General features: G+C 46.4%; 2 protein-coding genes across 8 annotated transcripts in view; one reads left to right on the top strand and one right to left on the bottom strand.

Moving 5' to 3' along the window:
• The first annotated feature begins 2,535 nt into the window (after positions 1-2,535).
• RFX2 (regulatory factor X2) overlaps positions 2,536-23,270 on the top strand; it is a 208,254-nt gene continuing 187,519 nt past the window's right edge. For both annotated transcript variants that reach the window (XM_054249415.2, XM_035286199.3), the window contains exon 1: positions 2,536-2,634. The gene's annotated coding sequence lies outside the window, so the exon portion shown is untranslated. The remainder of the gene's footprint in view (positions 2,635-23,270) is intronic.
• The window catches only part of ACSBG2 (acyl-CoA synthetase bubblegum family member 2), a 43,267-nt gene continuing 27,002 nt past the window's right edge, over positions 7,006-23,270 (bottom strand). For 2 of the 6 annotated variants that reach the window (XM_035286188.3, XM_078360291.1), the window contains 7 exons: positions 18,918-19,099; positions 18,574-18,807; positions 15,962-16,179; positions 12,712-12,851; positions 12,293-12,539; positions 9,563-9,755; positions 7,006-7,437 (listed from right to left, as the gene is read on the bottom strand). In XM_035286188.3, coding sequence (XP_035142079.1) covers positions 7,299-7,437; positions 9,563-9,755; positions 12,293-12,539; positions 12,712-12,851; positions 15,962-16,179; positions 18,574-18,807; positions 18,918-19,099 — 1,353 coding nt within the window. In that variant the 3' untranslated portion in view covers positions 7,006-7,298. Of the gene's footprint in view, positions 7,438-9,397; positions 9,507-9,562; positions 9,756-12,292; positions 12,540-12,711; positions 12,852-15,961; positions 16,180-18,573; positions 18,808-18,917; positions 19,100-23,270 lie in introns of all 6 variants that reach the window. The other 4 variants (XM_078360289.1, XR_013531019.1, XM_078360290.1 and 1 more) reach the window with 4 other exon arrangements.

Here is a 23,270-nt window from a genome sequence, read left to right as displayed (position 1 = left end):
ATCAATAATCCCCCTTATTGGTTGACACCTCATGATATGCTCTGGCTGCTGGGTTTTTTTGTTGGTTTCACTTTTTTTTTTTTTTTTTAAATGAGACAGGGTCTTGCTCTGTCACCCAGGGCTGGAGTGCAGGGGCGCATTCATGGCTCACGGCGGCCTTGACCTCCTTGGCTCAAGCAATCCTCCTACCTTAGTTCTGAGTATGCATACACCATCACACCTGGCTACTTTTCGTATTTTTTAGAGATGGGGGGTCTCACTGTGTTGCCCAGGCTGGTATGAGCCGCTATGCCCAGCCTGGTTTCACTTTTATTGGATAAAATGTTGGGGTGAGCACCCTGGTAGCTCAAGCTCTGCCTACACACTGATTATCTGTGCTGACACCTAGATTGACTTGGCAGTTTAAGATGGCATAACTCTCTTGGTTCCATTCACTCAGGGGAGTCTGTCGATCAGATCCAGGCGGGGCCCCTCCCTGACACTCCAGACTCTTGGATACAACTGCCCACCCCTCCTTTCCTCTAACATACACCTCAAGCCCAAACAGCCCCGCTAGGGGAGGGTTGTTACCCACAGCCCTTATCCCTAAACCTCCTCCCTCTACTCCTCAACCTTCCATGATACCAGATAACAGCAGCTCCATCCTTCAAGTGGCACCAACCAGAATCTTTTGTTATTCTCAGTGGCTTTTTCTGAGACACCCAAGAAATTCTGTGGGCTCTGCTTTCAGAATCTGAACACTTCTCACCCTCTCCCTTGCTACATGTTGGTCCAAACTATCTTCATCTCAATCTCAGCTGGTCTCTTTCCACTCAGCCAGTCCTCCCCACAGCAACCAGAGGGCACCTGTGAGCACCTGAGTCAGGGCACATCCCTCCCTTGCCTCCACAGCTCCCACCCCTGGTGGTATGGGAAACCAAGGCCTCCCCAAAGCCCACCAGGCACTGCAAGACCTTCTCATCTTCTCCCTCCCTCACTCTGATCCAGCCACACAGGCCTCCTTGCTGTTCCTTCAACACAGCAGGTGGTGCTCTGCCTCAGGGCCTTTGCACAAACTGTACTCTTGACCTGGAACACCAGCCCCTAGATCTTTCCTCTTCATTGAAGTCTTTGTTGAAATATTGCCCTCTCTCAGGCTCTCCTTAGCCCCCCCTTTTTTTTATTTGAGACAGAGTCTCACTCTGTTTCTCAGGCTGGAGTGCAGCGGCTTGATCTCAGCTCACTGCAGCCTCTGCCTCCCGGGTTCAAGTGATTCTCCTGCCTCAGCCTCGTGAGTAGCTGGGATTACAGGCGGGGACTACCACACCCAGCTAATTTTTGTATTTTTAGTAGAGACCGAGTTTCACCATATTGGCCAGGCTGGTCTCAAACTCCTGACCTCAAGTGATCCACCCTCCTCTGCCTCCTAAAGTGCTGGGATTACGGGTGTGAATCACTGTGCCCAGTCAGCCACCATATTTTTAAATTCTGCCCCCACACAGTGGGTTACTCTTTTACCTGCTTGGATTCCTCAAATTACTGACCACTGTCTACCTATTGCATCATTTACTTGTTTATTACATTGACTGAGGAAGTCACAGGAGGTCTCTTATCCCCTTTCCTAATCTGAAAAATGAGCATGCATGCATTCAACAAACACCAGAGGGCTGCCGCTGGTACAGCAACAAGGCAAGGTGGCCTCTCACCCTCAGGGAATTGACCAAGTAAACAACTAAATGACCATGGTAAAGGGTAGCTATGATGATGAAAACTGGGCAGAATTCTTTTTGTTTTTGTTTTTGAGACAGTCTTGTTTTGCTGCTCAGGCTGGAGTGCAGTGGCGTGATCTCCGCTCACTGCAAACTCCACCTCCCGAGTAGCTGGGATTACAGGTGTGCCACCATACCTGGCTAAGTTTGTATTTTTAGTAGAGACAGGGTTTCACCATGTTGGGCAGGCTAGTCTCGAAATCCTGGCCCCAAGTGATTCGCCCACCTCGGCCTCCCAAAATGCTGGGATTACAGGCGTGCGCCACCGCGCCCGACCTTTATATATATAACATATATATATATGTAAACTCTTTATGTAGGGAAACAGAGGCACAAAGAGGCAAAGTATGTCTTTCAAGAAAACGTGGCTGATGGCTGCGCTGGGATCCGAAAAAGGCTCCCTAAGGTTGCAGCTTTTGATCTCTGGCTCCCAGGCTGCCTCAGGGAATCCATTCAAATAAACATGCGGGTCAGACAGGTGGTGGTTACGGGAGAGTAACACTACGCAGGCGCGTGGTGGGGTGGGGGTCGGGGGGGGGACAGAGTGGCGCGCAGGCGCAAGAGGCGAGGCGGGGGTGGGGAAGAAGGCCCTGGAACGGGGCGCAGGCGCAGAAGCAGGTGGGCCGTAGCGGAGGGCAGGAAAGGCGCACAGGGGCAGGAAGTGATGGGCAACAAGGCCCTGGAGCGATGCGCTGGCGCAGGCGGTGAAATAAGCGGCGCGCAAGCGCAGGAGGGTGGGTGCAGGGGAGACGCGCAGGCGCAGTAGGAGCGCGAGAGGTGCGCAGGCGCAGTAGGAGCGCGAGAGGCGCGCAGGCGCGGGCCTTCTGGCGGCACTTTGAGAAAAGTTTTGGCGGCGCCCGGGCACTCCTCGTGGTACTCGATGTAGGTGAGCAGGTGGCAACTATCTCTGTAGTTGGAGCCGGGCGCGATGTATTTGGTGTACGGGATGGCCGTGTTCGTGATCAGGTCGTGCACGGCGAGGGGGTGTCTCGTTGCTGTTAGTCCTTAATGAGCCGCAGTCGCGCCTCCCCTTCGCGCTCCGTGGTCCAAGTAGCTCAGCCCGCAGACAGGCGGCTCAGCGGCGGCCGATACCCCCAGGTGGACCCAGAGAGAAGCGGGCAGGTGGAGTGTCAGCGGCAAAACCAGGGAGAGGTGGGGGCACAGGCAGGGGCGTGGCATTGAGAGATGGCAGAACAGGAGGCGTGAGGTATGAAGTGGCTTGCCAAAGGAGAAGGAGATGACCAGCGAGGCACAGAAGGGGATGCGGGGGATGCGGGGAACAGGTGGACAGTCAGACGTACTGACCCAGAGAGAGGAGTTCAGCAGTACGCGCACCAGCAAGCAGACAGGTCTGCTGCAGGCCACTGTCCCTGCCGGGCGCCTTCTTCTCCCCAGTGACCAGACACTTCTGACAACTGCTGACCACCTGCACCCCCTACACCCAGCCGAGCACCCTATGACGGTGCCCTTCATGCCCGCATACCATCAAGGCAACCTCTGAAGGGACAGATCGAACCCTAAAGATCCCAACACTGGCTGAGCTGCCCTCGGCCAGCCCTGAATCGCTAGCTCCCCCACTCTCAAACTGGCTTCTCTGGGAACCCCACTATGCTCACCCAGGAGCCAAGGAGTCCCAACCTCTGGTTTTCTTTTCTAGATGTTGAGTGTCTTTCTGCCATGGACTCTGAACCATGCCCTGGGCCCATATACATAGCAATATGATTCACAATAGCCAGAAGGTGGAAGCAACCCAAGTGTCTACTGATGGATGAGTGGATAGATTTATCCACATATGTATGTGTATACACACACATGTGTACATACCTCATGAAATATTACTCAGCCTGAAAAAAGAAATGCCAATACATGCTAAACATGGATAAGGCCAGGCGTGGTGGCTCACACATGTAATCCCAGCACTTTGAGGGGCTGAGATGGGAGGATCTGTTGAGGCCAGGAGTTCAAGGCCAGCCTGGGCAACATGGGGAGACCTTATCTCTATTTTTAAAAAATAATTATTAAAAACTTGAAAACATTTTTAAAAAGGATGAACTATGAAGACATTATCCTCAGTTAAGTAAGCCAGAAAATGACAAATATTCTTACAATTCCACTTTTAAGGTACTTAAAGTAGTAAAATTCAAGAGACAGAAAGTAGAATGATAGCTTTCAGGGGAAGGAGGAATAGGGAATTGTTTGATAGATGTAAAGTTTCAGTTTGAAAAGATGAAACTTCTAGAGATACATGGTGTTTATGGTTGTACTACATTGTGAATGTGTTTAATGCTACTGAGCTGTGTACTTAAAAAGGGTTAAAGTGACACATTTTATGTTCTGTATATTTTACCACAGTTAAATTTTAAAAGCCTTCCTGACGTTAGTAGATTCTTAGCATTTCTCAAAGAACATTGAGAGAACTTTAAGAGAACAGTGAGACCAAGGTGAGAATCACTGTAGAAAATACCTATATTCCTCTCCTGTATTTGAGCTTCCCCCACTTGACACTATGATCAACCACTTATATTTCCTTGATGACAAATCAATATTGAAAAGGAAGTGAAAAAATACTTGCAAAATGTATGTGCATCTGTGTAAAAAGGTTACACATTTTGAGAACTAGGTTAGCAGTGAGGTGTCTAGATACAATATTAACATAAAAAATCAACAGCATTTCCATATACCAACATTAACCACCTAGAAAACCTAAAAGTGGGGAGATCACATGGACAGTAGAAACAAACTGTAAAATAGAATTATGTTGACCAAAAATTTTACAGTATAGTTACGGATAAAACTATAAAGGTTTGGCTGAATTCAGTGGCTCATACCTGTAACTTCAGTGCTTTGGGAGGCCAAGACAGGAAGATCCCTCGAGCCCAGAAATTTGAAGTTACACTGAACTGGGATCACATCAGTGTACTCCAGCCTGGGTGACAGAGTGAGGCCCTGTATCTATTTTTTAAAAAATCAAAAAGGGGCCAGGCGTGGTGGCCCACACCTGTCATCCCAGCATTTTGAGAGGCTGAGCTGGGTGGGTCACGAGGTCAAGAGATTGAGAGCATCCTGGCTAACATGGTAAAACCCCGTCTCTACAAAAAATACAAAAATTAGCTGGGTGTGATGGCACGCACCTGTAGTCCCGGCTACTCAGGATACTGAGGTAGGAAAATCGCTTGAACCTGGGAGGCGCAGGTCGCACCACTGAACTCCAGATCGAGAGTCCATCTTAAAAACTCAAAAAGGTTTACTAACAGAAACACAAAAATGCAGAAAAAGTGGCATGAGGTATACCTCAGAAAGGTTAGTGTTTACACTGTGAGAGCTGAAACAAGAAGCCAGAGCATTGCCTTGTTCAGCCTCAGCTGGAAAGGTGCAGTGGGCCACTCAAATTTTTCACTCCTCTGTATATGTCCTGGACTGACCTCTAAAGTGCCATAAATATTGATTTGGGGGTTATCAGTAAATTTTAGCGAGGAGCCAGATTTGTAAATATGGAATTGGCAAATAATGAGGACCAACTCTACTAACTTATTAAAAAGTAAAAGCCTGGCTGGGCGCGGTGGCTCACGCCTGTAATCCCAGCACTTTGGGAGGCCGAGGCGGGTGGATCACGAGGTTGAGATCGAGACCATCCTGGTCAACATGGTGAAACCCCGTCTCTACTAAAAATACAGAAAATCAGCGGGCATGGTGGCGCGTGCCTGTAATCCCAGCTACTCAGGAGGCTGAGGCAGGAGAATTGCTTGAACCCAGGAGGCGGAGGTTGTGGTGAGCCGAGATCGCGCCATTGCACTCTAGCCCGGGTAACAAGAGCAAAACTCCATCTCAAAAAAAAAAAAAAAGAAGAAGAAGAAGTAAAAGCCCACCAAATAGTTGAGGAGGGCCATTGATATGGTTTGGATATTTGCCCCTGCCCAAATCTCATGTTGTGTTGTAATCCCCAGTGCTGGACATGGGGCCTGGTGGAGGTGTTGGGGTCATGGCGTGGCTTGGTGCTGTCTCCCTCGTGGCTTGGTGTTTGCTGTCTTCACGATGTTGAGTTCTGGAAAGTTTTGGCCATTTAGGAATGAGTGACACTCTCTGCCTTGCTCTGGCTTTTGCCATGTGATGTGCCTGCTCCCCTTTTGCCTTCCGCAGTGATTGTGAGCTCCTGAGGCTTCACCAGAAGCTGAACAGGACCCAGCACTGTACTTTCTGTAAAGCCTGTAGAACCATGAGCTAATTAAACCTCTTTTCTGTATATATGGTCCCATCTGAGATATTCCTTTATAGCAATGCAAGAATGCCCTAATTCAGCAATCAAATATGACATTAGCCTTATCTGCATTGCATTAATTTTTTTTCGCAAGGAGAATGCCATTTTAAATTTCTTATATTAAGAAAAATGAAGGCCGGGCGCAGTGGCTCACGCCTATAATCCCAGCACTTTGGGAGGCCGAGATGGGTGGATCACAAGGTCAAGAGATTGAGACCATCCTGGTCAACATGGTGAAACCCCGTCTCTACTAAAAATACAAAAATTAGCTGGGCATGGTGGCACACACCTGTAGTCCCAGCTACTCCGGAGGCTGAGGCAGGAGAATTACTTGGACCCAGGAGATGGAGATTGCGGTGAGCCAAGATCGTGCCATTGCACTCCAGCCTGGCTAGCAAGAGCAAAACTCCGTCTCAAAAAAAAAAAGAAAAGAAAAGAAAAATGAAACTCAAAAGGGGCTCTGCCCTGCCTCTGAGTATCTAGAACCTTAAGGAACACTGGGAGTTTTGTTGCTCCGGATATGCTGTTTCCCTCTCCCAGCCTGCCTACTAATATTTCAGGGACATACTGTGAATATGCCATATCAGCTCTGGTCTGCTTATAATGGACTGTTGGATAGGAGAGGAATAAACTCTTATTTAAGGTGTTACTGAATTTTACTGCAACAGCAAAACTCATCCCTAATGATGGAATTAGTCAAGAGTCATACGTTGACTCTTTAGTTAACCAAGACTGACTGTGCTGACGGCAACCATTAGCTCATACTGAGGACTTTCTGGAGTCAGACGCTGCATTCCCTGTACCTCATCTCCATGTCCTTTCATGGCCACCCTCTGAGATGGGGATCTGCTTTTCAGATTTAAAATCTCTGAGCCTCTGACAATGGAAATCACAGCTGCTCAGAATTTGAACCCAGAACTGATTTCAGAGCCCAAGCCTCTCCTCGTCACACTAAACAAAGGACAAAAGTATTTTTGTGTCACACTAAAAATCAAGACATAGGACCCTGAAGTACTTTTTTTAAATCAGAACTTACTGGACAAGTTTCCCAGTTGCTTCCAGGCAGGTGAGTTGATTTTGGGGCCCAGTTCTTAAAATTTGTGAAGGCTTTTTTTTTTCTAATGTCTCATCAAGTCCCCCAAGGAGAAAAAAATCAAATGGGAGCCCGCAGTTCAGATTTTTCTTCTAAAACTGGCAGTTCTTTGTAGACTTCCCAATAGGCTTCCCTGGGATCATGACTTGAAAGTTCATAGAAAGATCAACAATGATGTTATTGCTTTGAAAGGTATGATAGTTTATTCTAGGGAGCACCTCTTCAACAGATGAACAATCAAGAAACTGACCAATAAGGAATGTGGCTTCTTAAATACAGGAGGGAGAGCTTCTATCCAGAGCAGCACTTCACTTATTGCAATGAGGTCTTCCTGCCGAAGGCTGGAAGAGGAGAAACACAAGTTATCACATGGGGATTCTTGTACTATGTGCTCTCAGTCTCCAAGATCCCACAGTTGCCATATGATGAAAATATTCTGGAGTGAATTGATCCATTTATAAATTGGCCCTCACTCAAAATCTCTCCACAATGAACTTTTTAGAGTGGCACTATCTAAAAGAAGTATTACTGGAGCTACCTATACAATTAACAATTTATGGCAGCCACATTTGGAAAAAGGAACTTGGGCAGGCACAGTGGCTCACACCTGCAATCACAGCACTTTGTGAAGCTGAAGCAGGAGGATTGCTTGAGGCCAGGAGTTTGAGACCAACCTGGGCAACACAGAAAGACCTCATTCTACAAAAATATTTAAAACATTAGGTATGAATGTACCACTGCACTCCAGCCTAAGCAACAGAGCAAGACTCTATCTCTAAAAAGTAAATAAAAAATTAAAACTGGTAGAATCACTTTGAATAATATATTTTCTATAACCCAGTAATCCAAAATATCATCTCAACATGTAATCAAGATTTTAAAATACTGATGAGATATTTTATATTCTATTTGTGTGTGTGTGTGTGTGTGTGTGTGTGTGTGTGTAAAAGGGTCTATCTCTCACCCCCACATCAATGTCCAATAGTTTTTCGTTCAACTGTAAAGTGAATGAAATCTTTGGAAATCTTTGCAGAAGACAAGGAATTATGAATGTGGTACATTGAACTGCTGGGCCGACCCACAAGACATCAACAGATGAAGTTGTGGAAGGGTTTAAACCAGTCAACAGTGAACAAAGGACAGTGGAGACAGTGAGTTACAGGCTGAGTTGTATCCCTCCGCATTTCATATGTTGAAGTCCTAACCTTTAGTACCTCTGGATGTAACTTATTTGGAAACTGGATCATTATAGAAGTTAACATGAGGCCATTAGCGTGGGCCCTAATCTTACTAATCTGTCCTCATAAAAAGGGGACATTTGAACACAGAGACACCCAGAGGGAAGATGGTGTGAAGATGCAGAGAGAAGACAGCCATCAGCAAGCCAAGGAGAGGGGTCTGGAATGGATCCTCCCCTCACAGCCCTCAGAAGGAACTAAGCCAGCCAGCCTCTTGATCTCACACTTTTCACCTCCAGATCTGTGAGACAAGAAATTTATGTTCTTTAAACATAAATTTAAACAACATAAAACCACAGCCCTCCAGTCTGTAGTACTTCGTTATGTAGCCCCAGCAAAATAAGACATGGGTTGGTTTGTGGCATTAAAACACTTTGCCCGTGTAAAGGTTACAGGCAGTCTGTAGGACAACTGAAGATGCATTCTGCTTTCTGTCTGCACTGTGCATCTAGCTATATTAAAGAAAACAACAATTCAACAACTATCAGTGATTCGTGGTGTCACGGAGGCTCCCTCTGCACATGTCTTGGGGAAAGGAGAGGAGAAATGGTGGGTAGTGGAAGTTCAAGACTCCATCCCTTATTATCTGTGTAATGGGCCAGCACACCTCATTCCCTAGATTCCTGGCAAGTAGAACTTTTTCCACTAAAGTTTCTGACAAAAGGCCTTCTCCAAATAAGACCCAATGAGACATTTGTGATTTACTGCCTCCTCCTTTCTAGAAAAGTCAGGAAGCACAGCTGACAACATTTGTGGCCAATTGAAGGAGTTTACATACCCTACCATGACCCTGGTGGAGTAGAGAGACAGTATGAGTTGAAGCTTGCTACTCAGAACCCACTGCAACTCGTGTGTGTGTGTTTTGAAGCCTGCTACTCAGAACCCACAGCAGCTGTGCACGTGTGTGTGTGTGTGTATGTTGTGTGTGTCTTTTGCAATTCCAATCACAGATCTGCCCTCTCTTGGACTCAGAGGGCTCAGAGGAGCCCTCTCTTGGGGTCTGAATGCACCGCCCAGCAAAGCTAAATGCATTGCCCAGCAAAGCCAAGCAACTGAATCTCACCATCAGGACAGCCAAGATCAGCTCCATCAAAGCAGTCAGTGGTACATTTGATCAATTTGTTTTTTGTATTTCTGGGCTATAAAATGTCTCTTAAGTTTCATCGTTGGACCTATTGAGAAAGGAGAAATCAATGGAGTTGTGGAAATAAAAGAAAATTCCACATACCCATGCATGACCAGGCAACAGAGTCCCATGCTTGGGGCTAGGCTGGGTGGCTGGCTGTGCCATTGACTTTCAGGGTGTGTCACTTTTGCTGTCTGTATGGGGATAATAAAACTTTCATGTCGTCCTTCAGCTGTAGCGAGGATTCTGTGAGCTGGAAGGTGGAGCACACGCTGCACTCTGTGCCTGATGAGGACTGTGCACAATGGAGGAGGGATATCGTCATCTCAAACCATGCCCCTATCCCCATTTTACAGGTGAGGAAACGGGATTAGAGAGGACCAGTTCCTATGAGGTCAGCCAGCAAGTGCATGGCAGAATCAAGACTCAAACCGGGAGTTGTCTGCTCCCATAGCCCAGGACATTCATTGAAAGCCTCTGAATCACCAGGGGCTCTGGGTGTCTCGAGCAACCCCGCAAGGACTGGGTTTTTCAACTGATAGATGAAAAGACCACCAGCCTGGACAACATGGCAAAGCATCTCTACAAAACAAAAAGAAAAAATTAGCCATGCATGGTGGCGCGCACTTGTCCCAGTCACTCAGGAGGCTGAAGTGGGAGGATCACTTGATCCTGGGAGTTCAAGGCTACAGCAGCAAGCCGTGATCCTGACGTCATACTCCCACCTGGGTGACAGCAAGACCCTGTCTCAAAACAAACAACAACAAAACACACAAGACTCAGTGGGACAAATCCCTTCCCTGTGTAGACGGGACAGGATTTGAACCCACGTTGTTCAATGCCACATGCTTAGTGTGACTCTTCCATCCATACCATCAAATTATAGCCGAGCAGTGATAGAATTCGGTATCCCCATTCTGGAGTGAGCCCTACCCTCATGGCGGAAGAGAGGCAAAAATACAATTCATACAGAGAATAATGTCATGTTCTGATGCTTTATGGAGGCAAGAAGACAGGGTGGCATAATGGGGGTGATGGCAAGCTACAGGGTGAATTATTAAGGACAATGGCAAGCCACTTTAGCCACCATAGTCAGGGAAGGCAGAAACCATGCCTATAAACTTTATTAAATTAATCAGAGAAGAAGGGAGGGGGAGAAACTAAAGTCAGCCACACTTACAGCACACTCAGCATTCATCATTAGCTCAGTTTGCTCTCTGATCCCTTCCTCATAGCTAGCTGTTTGCCTGTTGCTCCGGAATCACAAAAAACCCAGTTGTAAGATACAGTTCCCCTTAACTGCTCTACAGATAACGTTTTAAGCATTGTAAAAAATTAAGTTTTCCTTTTTTTTTTTAATCTGCCTTGGAAAATTTTTCTTATTTAACCATTGTGAAAGGATATCCTTGAGATATCCTTTCAAGTCCTGCATACCAGCAAAACTACTGATGCCCACTGATCTGAAGGAGCCCCCAGGAGCTGACTCACCCAAGACTGTAGCTTCCACATCCTGATTATTTCATCCCTCTTACCCCAACCAGTCCATGACTCTAATTTTCCAGCCTTTCACCCCCAAAGATCCCCTTAAAACCCCAGCCCAGAATTCCTCAAAGATTTGAGGGTTCCTTCCATCTTGGTTGGCTTCCCTGCAAGGGAATTTAATTTCTTTTTTTTGTTTGTTTGCTTTTTGATTTTGTAGGTTTGTTTTTTTATTTTTGAGACAGGGCTCACTCCATTTCCCAGGTTGGAGTGCAGTGGCATGATGATGGCTCACTGCAGCCTTGACTTCCCCCAGCTCAACCAATCCTCCTACCTTAGTCTCCCGAGAAGCTGGGCATGTGCCACCATATACTCAGGTAATTTTTGTTTTTTTGTTTTTTTGTTTTTTTGTTTTTTTTTGAGATGGAATTTCGCTCTTGTTACCCAGGCTGGAGTGCAATGGCGTGATCTCGGCTCACCGCAGTCTCCACCTCCTGGGTTCAGGCAATTCTCCCACCTCAGCCTCCTGAGTAGCTGGGATTACAGGCATGCACCACCATGCCCAGCTAATTTTTTGTATTTTTAGTAGAGACGGGGTTTCACCATGTTGACCAGGATGGTCTCGATCTCTTGACCTAGTGATCCACCCTCCTCGGCCTCCCAAAGTGCTGGGATTACAGGCTTGAGCCACTGCACCCGGCCAATTTTTGTATTTTTCGTAGAGATGGAATTTCACCATGTTGCCCAGGTTGGTCTTAAACTCCTGGGCTCAATCAGTCTGCCCACCTCAGCCTCCCAAAAGTGTTGGGATTACAGGCATGAGACACTGTGCCTGGCCATAATTAAGACACTGCCTGTCTTTGCTGCAACCCCTGCTGTCTCCGTATATTGGTATATTACTGTGCAGTGGGCATACAGACCTAGTGGTCCTGTACAAAGCTGCTCTGAGGAGGAAGAGGCCTGTAGGGTGAGACCTGGACAATGAGAAGGAGCCATTCATGCAAGGAATTGAGGGGGAAGGGCACTCCCAGGAAGGCAGACTGGCAGATACACAGGCCCTATAGTTGGACAAAGCCCAGAGATGCAGGAACATCATGAAAGCCCATGGATTTGGAGCAGAGTTAATGAAAAGTCAGAAAGAGAGAGATTGTATAGCTCTATAGTAAGGAGTTTGGATTTTATTTCCAGGACGGGGAGCTGGGGACCAGTTAGCTAGAGGTAGCAGCATCCCTCTCCTGGTTCCTGGCTGATCTCATAGACCCTCTGACCTTCAGGAAAGGACTTACCTCTTCAGAGCCCACACAGTCCCAAGTGCTAACAAGGGACTAGCCTCAAAATGTCATGGCCACTCACCTAGCTCTCCACCATAGATGGAAAAGTCCTTCTCCAAGATGACCCACTTTTGAATCTTCTGTGCGTTGCTCGTGGCTTCCTGGTTCACATCATTGATGCCTTCCTGAATGGCCTTGTAGACCAGGACGTCTTTCTGCTTCACAATCTCAGTCACGGTAGATGCCCAGCTACCCAGACCCCGACAGAAGTTGATGGCCTCCGAGGTCAGCTTGTCCAGAGGTTCTCCGCTCATCTGATTGATCTCACACTGCCCCAGGACACCCCTGTCACCACACACTCTCCTTGGCCACCACCCCTCCCCAGGCCCAAAGACCAAGAAGTGGGTCTTGAACCCACAGGTGTACCCTCCTGACCTTGGGGTGGGGCCAGGGAGTGCAAGGCCAGCAGAGACCCCCCCAGTGACAGCAAACCCATGTTACCTTCAGCGTCAGCAAAATGCTCAGAAACTTCATTTTATCTCCTACTAACATGGCGTTACTGACGATGGGGATCTTCTTCTTAACCAAGGTCTCAATGGGAATGGGGGGCACATTTTCACCACCGGCAGTGATAAGGATTTCTGGAACAGAGCTTGGCTTGGTACGTGTCCCGCCATGACAGGGGACACCCCCCCACCCCTTGGAAATCAGAAGGGCAGTTGCTGGCATGGCCAGCACTCAGAAAGCCCCAGAAGCACAGGAGGACCTGGCCCTCTTCCCCCACTGACTTTTAATTCCCATCAAGTGTCTAAGTTGTGTCTTCCTCTTGGACAGCATCTTAATAATTAATTGACTGTTTCCTATGTCCTGGTCCACCATGCCCTGGTTTTAGGTTCTTCTGTATGTCCTCCTTGAAAGATAGTGAAGCCTTTTTGGCCACACCTGGTCCGTCTGTCTCTTGCTTCTTAATCACTTAGTAACCCCAACAGAATGTAATGTAATTCCGGTCTTACCCCCAGGGACATGTGTAGCAGCCCTAATTTTGGCAAACTCTGAAAGAATCTTTCTCAGTCTCTGAAATTCTTCAACAGTGCCTTTTCCTGCCCCAGACCCACTGGTCACTTGTTCTCTCATCCTGAGATGCTTCCCTAAACTCACTCCCCCTTGTCCTGAAGGAACACACACAGTCACCTTCACTGTGGTCATCAGTAGCAGTAGTAATAATCAATATGACCAGGAAATGGATATCAGTGGTGTGACTCCTCCTTGGGGTAAGAGTACTCTGAATGGGAACTACTCTTCACGTTTTAATGTATGCGATTTGGGTGGGTTGAACTGCAGGGGTGAGCATGTGACCAGCTCTGACCAATCAGTATATTTCACCCCCAACAGTGATTCATTATGAGAGAGATCTTGGCCCAAGGATCCAATGAGAGGACTTGTTTGCTGAAAACATTGAGAATAATACACTCTAGTCCCTTGTGGTGATAGAGGTGAGCCTAGACTGTTGGTAGCTTTCTTGCTATCAGATGGCAAAGTTTCTTTAAGAATAGCAGCAGCTGGGCACCGTGGCTCAGCATCATCTGAGGTCAGGAGTTTGAGACCAGCCTGGTCAATATGGCAAAACCTGTCTCTACTAAATATACAAAAATTAGTCAGGTGTGGTGGTACGTGCCTGTAATCCCTGCTACTCAGGAGGCTGAGGCAGCAGAATCACTTGAACCTGGAAGGTGGAAGTTGCAGTGAGCTCAGATCATGCCACTGCACTCCATGCTGGGCAACAAGAGTGAAACTCCATCTCAAAACAAAAACAAAACAGACGTCCAGGCGCAGTGGCTGACACCTGTAATCCCACCACTTTGGGAGGCCGAGGCAGGCAGATCACCTGAGGTCAGGAGTTCGAGACCAGCCTGACCGACATGGAGAAACCCTGTCTCCACTAAAAATACAAAATTAGCCAGGCAGGGTGACGCATGCCTGTAATCCCAGTTACTCAGAAGGCTGAGACAGGAGACTCCCTTGAACCCAGGAGGCAGAGGTTGCGGTGAGCTGAGATCGTGCCGTTGCACTCCTGCCTGGATAATAAGAGTGAGACTCCTGTCTCAAAAAAAGAAAAAAAAAGCACCAGCGGCCAGGCACAGCAGCTGATATCTGTAATCCCACCACTTTGGAAGCCCAAGGTGGGCAGATCACTTGAGTCCACAAATACAAGACCAGCCTGGGCAATATGGTAAAACTGGGTCTCTGCAAAAAATTAGCCGGGTGTTGTGGCATATGCCTGTAGTCCTACTTAGTCAGGAGGCTGAGGTGGGAGAATCACCTAAGCCTGGGAAGTCAAGGGCACAGTGAGTCATAATTGCACCACTGCCTTCCAGCCTGGACAACAGAGTGAGACCGTCTCAAAATAGTACCAGCACAGAGGAAAACTCAAGAAATGAATTTTAAAATTTCTTATGACCTCATTTTAGCACCCAGATTCAGCCAGCTGATTTTTTGGCCAGCTGACCTTTTCAGTTGTGTTGAGTCAACAGTTTTGCCGTTTTTTTCTCCTCAAACCTGTTTAAACCCATGTTAAGTGGGTTTTAATAAAAACGAGGCTGGGTGCGGTGGCTCAAGCCTGTAATCCCAGCACTTTGGGAGGCCGAGGCGGGTGGATCACGAGGTCAACAGATCGAGACCATCCTGGTCAACATGGTGAAACCCTGTCTCTACTAAAAATACAAAAAATTAGCTGGGCATGGTGGCACATGCCTGTAATCTCAGCTACTCAGGAGGCTGAGGCAGGAGAATTGCCTGAACCCAGGAGGCGGAGGTTGCGGTGAGCCGAGATTGTGCCATTGCACTCCAGCCTGGGTAACAAGAGTGAAACTCCATCTCAAAAAATAAAAATTAAAAAAAATTAAAAAATTAAAATAAAAACGTACTAAGTGTTCTCCATCAGGTTTTGGCAAACTGTGGCCCATAGTGGCCAAATCCAGGCCACTATCCAATTTTGTATGACCAAAAGCTAAAAATGAGTTTTACATTTTTTAAGTTGCTGGAAGTCAAAAGAAGAATATTTTTGACATATAAAAATTATGATACTCATATTGGCAGCTGGCCACACCCATTTGTTATGTGTTGTCAACAGCTGTTTTTGTGCTACAAATCAGAGTTGCGAAGCTGCAACAGAGACGCAAGTTTTGTGAACCCAAAAACATTTACTACAGGGCCCTCTTCAGGAGAAGTTGGCTTATCCTTCTTCTATACTTTCTTTAATCCTTACAGCTCTGTAGATTATTATCCTCTGAAATTGCAGAAGAAAATGGTACCTTTTTATTCAAGCCCATTTGAGCCAACTTGGAATGAGTTTGAGTAAAAAGGAGTTAAACTATTGGCTCAATATAACTAAAAAGTTCACAAGAGTGTGGCTGGATCCAGGTGCCAAAATGTCACCGGGAATTTCTTTATCCTTCTGTTACCGAGTTTCCCTCTGGGTTGGTGCTATTCTAAAAGGGGCTTCAGGAGATTCCAGGGCTTGTCTTTTGCAGGTCCGTCCTCCCGAGGGTGGACCATGGGATGCCAGGTGACCAAGAAGTAACCGTTTGCTGGACAGGAGAAAGAGCTGAGTTGTACAGACTGAGGTGTTTTCCGCGCAGCTCCTCTGGGAACGTGAGGAACTGGGGTGGCCTTTTTGTTGGTACCCTGGGCCTTTAAATGTTCAGGGTGGGCCTGCTTGCAGGAGATCCCCAAAGAGCTCAGCCCCTGGTACCTTTGATGCGGCCAGTGACATAGAGGAAACCCAGACTGTCCAGCTGGCCCAGATCCCCAGAGTGTAGCCAGCCTTCCTCATCAATGGCCTTTGTAGTTTCAGCCTCACTTTCCAGGTAGCCCATGAAGATGTGCCTGCCCCAGAGGCAGATCTCCCCAGTGCCATGCTTGCTCTGCTGGACCAGCATGTTCTTACACCCAGTCAAGATCTTGCCACAGCTGAGGGGACAGAAGCAGAGAAACTGAGGCTCATAGAGACAAGTCAGCCACCCAGCTCGGCCTGGGTCTGCAGCCTAGACTCCTAACACTGTGGTCAGCTAGAGCAGGCTGGATATGCGCCCCAGTGCACAGGAGGAGGTGTTTGCTGCATTGTTAAATCCAGTGTGTCAGATTCCCAAAGGCTTTGTGAACTGGGAAACCCAGCAGTGGCTGAGTGTGGTGGCTCACGCCTGTAATCCTTACACTTTGGAAAGCTGAGTCAGGAGTATTGCTTGAGCCCAGGAGTTCAAGACCAACCTGGGCAACATATGGAAACCCCATCTCTCTACAAAAATAATAAAAAATAAAAGTTGGGCATGGTGGTACATATCTGTGGTCCCAGCTACTTGAGAGGCTGAGGTGGGAGAATCGCCTGAGCCCAGGTCAACGCTGCAGTGAGTAGTGATCACGCCACTGTGCTCCAGCCTCGGTGACAGAGTGAGACCCTGACTCAAACAACAAACAGCAAAAACAAACATGAAAGAAAGAAAAAGAAAATCCAGAAGCATCCTAGGCTGTTTTTGTTCTCTCTTTGTTTTTTTTGTCTCCACATATACCGGCAAAGAAAAAAGTGCTTTTGGCTTAAGGATAGGAACAAAAACCCCTCATCGTTAAGAAAACAGGCAGACCTCTCTGCAGTGATTAGGACAGCTAATTTTAAGAACAACAACCACTTAGAATCTCTTTACAGGTAAAAGTTACTTTCATAAAACAGTAGCACTGTTTGAAATCTGGGTTCTTCTAATTTTTTTAACTAGAGATAGCATTGTCCAGGGCAGTTCTAGGATGTAGGAAAGAGTATTTTCTCCTTGTGTTGCTGAGATCTCTTTGATCGAGTTAGAAGGGCCAGTGGACCCAGGTTTAACTGTAGGAATTCTCCCGGTGAGCAAATGGTAATAATGATAATGGACACAGGCCTGAGAAATCAAAAGCTGCCTTATGATTTTCCCACTGAAGGCTTTCTAGGTATGTGGAAAAATCCAGAAGCCATAAAAGAAAAGATTGATAAGTTCAACCATCTAAATTTGTGACCACAAATTTCTGCACAGTAAAAAAAAATCTTGGCCGGGCACGGTGGCTCACGCCTATAATCCCAGCACTTTGGGAGGCTGAGGCGGGTGGATCACGAGGTCAAGAGATCAAGACCATCCTGCTCAACAAGGTGAAACCCCATCTCTACTAAAAATAAAAAAATTAGCTGGGCATGGTGGCACGCGCCTGTAGTCCCAGCTACTCGGGAGGCTGAGGCAGGAGAATTGCTTGAACCCAGAAGGTGGAGGTTGCAGTGAGCCGAGATCATGCCATTGCACTCCAGTCTGGGTAGCAAGAGCGAAGCTCCGTCTCAAAAAAAAAAAAAAAAAATCTTAATTAAAATTAAAATACCAATGACAAGCCAGGGGATAAAAAAGACAAAGGGCTGATTTTCTTAATATGTAAAGAGTGCCAACAAACCAATAATAAAGGGACCAATAATCTAATTTTAAAAACAGGCAGATAATATGGCAAGTACATAGGAAAGGAAGTACAAATGACTTTTAGTATATGAAAAGGCTGGGCATGGTGTTTCATGCCTGTAATTCAGCACTTTGGGAGGCTGAGGATTGCTTGAGTCCAGGAGTTCGAGGCCAGTCTAGGCAACATAGCAAGACCCCATCTCTACCAAAAAAAAAAAAAAATTTAACTGCTGAGCATAGAGGCTCATACATATAGTCCCAGCTAGTTGGGAAGCTGAGGCAGGAGGCATGCTTGAGTCCAGGAGTTCAAGGTTACAGTGAACTATGTACCATTACATTCCAGCCTGGAACAAAGTGAGACCCTATCCCTAAAAATACTTCGTAATTAAATTTTTAACAATAAATAAACACATATATGAAAAGATTTTTTTCAAAGCTCACCTGTGCTAAAAAAGAGGGAGTCAGGGAGAAACACAACCAGAAGATTCTATAACAGCTATGATGGGAATTTGAACCTGCATTTGGTATTCTTAAAGTTTTCTTATCAGTGGGTCCAACCTTGCAGCCTAGGGCGAGCTGAGCTTGGGAGAAAGCCAGGAATGGCCCCTGGAGGTGTTTTGAAATGGAGGATCATAGGAATGAAAGGTGCTGAGGTCACAGGCAGTGAACTTGGAGGCAGAACTCACAAGTGACAAACAGGGAGACCATGGAATGTTCAGAGAGCCATCTCCCTTGTCTGTGGCTCTTTGATCATCTAGGGCTTCCCTGCACAGTTAGGACTTGGAGGCTGGAGAACAGGAGCATTCTGGAGACACCATGTCAGGATTCCTCTTAACCCAGAGGCCCACCTATCCACCCACCTTCCCCCTCTTGACCCCATGTCTGCACGGGAGGCTGATACCTTAGAAGCCTGTAGTTATTCTGGTTGGATATTGTGTGGGGTCCTGAGCTCTCAGTCAACCCATACAACTCGCCTATAGGTAGGTCCAAGCTCAGAAAGAACTCGGCAGTCTCTTGGTTGAGGGGTGCAGCCCCGCTGATAAAAGAGTGACAGTGATCCAAGCCAAGGGACATCTTGACTTTGCTGAACACGAGAGTCTTAGCCATGCGGTAGCTCATGTGAGTATTATATTTCCTGTGAATAAGAATGCATCAGGTGGAAAGGGGGCTGATGGGACCCACTGGAGAAGGCTGAGCCTCCTCCTTCACCGACTACCCTCCTAGCCCTCTGGATGCTATACCTACCCCAACATCTTTTTTGAGTTGATCTTGAAGCCAATGTTTCTTGCCCACACAAATACCTTCTTCCTCAAGCCTGTGAACTTGGCACTATTTTCCTTCACTTCCACGTGCATCTTCTCCCAAATTCGGGGCACTCCCAAGAAGACAGTAGGCTTTACCTCCTTTAGAGTATTTATCAAGGTGCCCTGTATGGAACAAAGCTAGGTTAGCCACAGCAGTGCCTTCTGTGCATCAGGGAGGTCCATCTCTCCTTATCGACCCAGCTCTGTCCAAGAGAACATTGCTTCACTGATCAGATCAGGCAGGGCTCCCAACCCAAAGGAGACAACCCATTGACTGGGTTGGCCAATCAGATTTTTGCACCCTCTCTAGGGATTTGATGAGGAACATAAAACCTGGTAAGATATTTTTGGAAGGTAACATGTCAGTCCTATTTTTTTTTTTTTTTTTTTTTGAGACGGAGTTTTACTCTTGTTTCCCAGGCTGGAGTGCAACGGCCCTATCCCGGCTCACCGCAACCTCCGCCTCCTGGTTTCAGGCAATTCTCCTGCCTCAGCCTCCTGAGTAGCTGGGATTACAGGCATGGGCCACCATGCCGAGCTAATTGTTTGAATTTTTAGTAGAGACGGGGTTTCACCATGTTGACCAGGATGGTCTCGATCTCCTGACCTCGTGATCCACCCGCCTCAGCCTTCCAAAGTGCTGGGATTACAGGCGTGAGCCACCGCGCCGGGCCCAACAGTCCTATTAACATTTTAAATGTAACCTGTCAACTTCACTTATATGGGTGAAGTAAATCAGCTGAAGGAAAGACTCAGGCACACAAACACATTCAAGATATTTGCAGCACTGTTTTGTAACAGAATGGAAACACCTTACAGCTTCAATGACAAGGGGTTGGCTAAAGAAACTGGTCCAAGCATGCAGTGGACTATTATACAACTGTTAAAAAGATGCAAGATTCTCCCCTAAAGTGACCTGTAGGTTCAAAGCAATCCCTATGAAAATCTAGGCACTTTTTAAAAAAAATACAAATTGACAAGCCATTTTTAAAATTTATATAGAAATGCGAGGACCTAGAATAGCCAAAGCAATTTTGGGAAAGAAAGACAAGATGGGAGGACTTACTACCTGATTTTAAACCATCCTGGTTTACCCAGAACTGCAGGAGTATCTGAAATGTGAAACTCTCTGTTTTGGAACTGGGACAGTCCCGTGCAAACCAGGAAAACTTAGTCATCCTGCTATAAAGCTAGTGCGATCAAGTCAATATGGCTTTGGTGTAAAGACAGATATGCGGATCAGTGGAACAAAATAGAAAATCCAGAAACGAAACCTTACATTTATCATCAGTTGATTTGCAACAAAATGCCAAGGCAATTTAGTGGAGGTTGGGCAGGGAGGGGGGACTATTGAAATGCAAAACGAAACAAAACAAACAAAAAACACCTCCACAAAACTTGGGCTTAGAGCCTTATTTCTCACCAAACACGAAAATCACCTGAAAATGCATTCTAGCCCTAAATATAAGAGATCAAACTAAAAGCCTGCTGGAGGAAAACATAGACGGAAATCTCTGTGACTTTAGGTTAGGCAAAGATTCCCTAGATATGATACTCAAAGCATAAAAGAACATAGATCAATCAGATTTCATCAAAATTAAACACTTTTTCCTCTTCAAAAGATTATTGAGAAAACAACAAGCCATAGAACCGGGAGAAAGTATTAGCAAACCACAAATTTGGTAAAGGATTTGTAACCAGACTATATAAAGAACCCTAAACACTCCACAATAAGATTAGATATGCAACTAAAATTTTTTTTTCATTTTTAATTTTCTTTCCCTTCTTTCCTTCCTTTCTTCCTCCCTCCCCCTTTCTCTCTTTCTTTCTTTCTGATAGAGCCTCCCTCTGTTGCCCAGGCTGGAGTCCAGCAGCACCATCTCGGCTCACTGCAGCCTCAATGTCCCAGATTCAAGCTGTTCTCCTGCCTCAGCCTCCTGAGTAGCTGGCACGCCACCATGCCCAGCTAATTGTTGTAGTTTTTTTTTTTTTTTAAGTAGAGATGGAGTTTCACCATGTTGTCCAGGCTGGTCTTGAACTCTTAACCTTAAGTGATGTGCTGGCTGGCCCTCCCAAAGTGCTGGGATTACAGGTGTGAGCCACGGCACCCAGCTTTTACTTTTCTTTTTACTAGTGATGCTCGCACAGAAAGAGCAACCACATTTTTAAATGGCTGAACTATTTGAACGGATTTATTTTTCCAAAGAAGATATGCAAATGGTCAATAAACACATGAAGAGATGCTCACTATCATTAATCATCAAGGAAATGCAAATTCGAATGGCAAGAAGAATAACAAAACAGAAAATAATATGTTAGTGAAGATGTGGAGAAACTAACCTTCACACGTTTCTGGTGGAAATGCAAAATGGTGCACTTACTTTGGAAAACAGTCTGGAAATTTCTGAAAATATTAAGATACTTGTCACTAGATAATTTGTAAACATTTTGACTACATTAGGAGTTGGTAAGGATGTGGGAAAATGGAAGCTTCTCAGGTCTTGTAGGTAAATGTGTATGTGTTATGTGTTCAGCCAAGAAAGGAAGTATTTATTGATTACCTAACACATCTCAGGCACTGAGCATGGGGCATAAGAGAGGAACTGAAAGGCGCCAAGGAAATATTTAGCAGAGAGCTAAGTGACAAAGAAGAGTCAGCCCTGAAAAGAACAGGAGAAAGAACCTTCTAGGAGGAAACAAAGGCCCTAAGATTTAGCCTGCTTGATGGAGCGTGTGGGAGGCAAAATAATGGCCCCTAAGGATGCCCACGTTCTAACCCCTGGAACCTGTGAATATATCTTTCATGGCAAACGGGACTTTGTAGATGGGATTAACTTAAGAATCTTGAGAAGGTAGATCATCCCGGATGATCTGGGTGGCCCACTGTCTTCACAGCGTCCTTATAAGAGGGAGGCAGGAGGGTCAGAGTCAGAGAGAGGTGGGAAGAGGCTGCCCTGCTGGCTGTGAAGATGGAGGAAGGGGCCGTGAGATGAGGAACATAGGTGGCCTCCAGAAGATGGAAAAGGCAAAAGGAAATAGATTCTCCTCAAGAGCTCTAGAAGGAATGCAGCCGTGATGACGTCTTGATTTTAGTCCGGTGAGACCCATTTGCAGACCTGTGACCGCCAGAACTGCAAGATAATAAGTGGGCCAGGCATGCTCATTCCTATCTGTAATCCCAGCACTTTGGGAGGCTGAGGCAGGTGGATCACTTGAGGTCAGGAGTTTGAGACCAGCCTTGCCAGCATGGTGAAATCTCATCTCTACTAAAAATACAAAAATTAGCTGCGCTGGTGGCGCACACCTGTAATCCCAGCTTGGGAGGCTGAGGCGCAAGAATCATTAGAACCCAGGAGGTGGCGGAGGTTGCAGTGAGCTGAGATCATGCCACTGCACTCCTGCCTGGGTGACAGAATGAGGCTCTATCTCTAAATAAATAAATATTTTAAGTCACTAAGTTTGTATTCATTTGTTGTAGCATTAGTAGGAAACTAATTCAGAGAATGTAGCTTGGAAGAAATGTCAGGGTTCTTTCCTGGCTCTGTTAAGTTTGCAAAGTCCAGACGTGTTGGAAATCACTGTTAAACAAATTAGTCAGGCCTGGTGGTACATGCCTGTAGTCCTGGCTACAGGGGAGACTGAGGTGGGAGGAACCCTTGAGCCCTGGAATTTAAGGCTGCAGTAAGCTATGATCATGCCACCGCATTCCAGGCTGAGTGACATAGCAAGACCTTGTCTCTAAAAACGACGACAACAACAAAAACAAAAAACAATATTTTAAAGAGCAAATCAATGTGTTCTCTCACATAACTGCTTTGAAAAACGTACCAATGAATGATATCCAGCTAACTCAAGGAATAATCCAAAAAAAGAAGGCAAAAACCCCAGAAAACAGGGGCTCCAACCCAGGAGTGGAGAGAAGGGGTATCCCTCTATGGCAGCTTGTAGAAGATGCTGTTGATGTCCTATCCAGAGCTCTAATGGCCCACAGTTCCTTATTTTCCAGAAAACTGCCCTTACTTAGAAATAACTGGAAAGTTGTGCTCCCCACCCCCGTTGGGTGCCTGAGCCCACAGCCAATGACTGAGTTGGAGTTACAAAAGCACAGCCTCCTTGCCTCAAAGTGCAACAACTCTGTGGTGTCATTCATGCCTCAGAGCTTCCTGTGGATCAGTCTGAGGTTACAGTCCAGCTGAATATGCGTCCTTTCTTGTTTTTCCCCCACCCTACCCTCTGCTCTCTTCCGTTTGGTTATCAATGAGAGCTCCCCATTGATAAATCACAAAGATCTCCA

This window comes from Callithrix jacchus, chromosome 22 (genome assembly GCF_049354715.1).
Source record: "Callithrix jacchus isolate 240 chromosome 22, calJac240_pri, whole genome shotgun sequence".
NCBI classification, from domain to species: Eukaryota; Metazoa; Chordata; class Mammalia; order Primates; family Cebidae; genus Callithrix; species Callithrix jacchus.
This window is presented reverse-complemented; position numbering and strand designations above follow the sequence as displayed.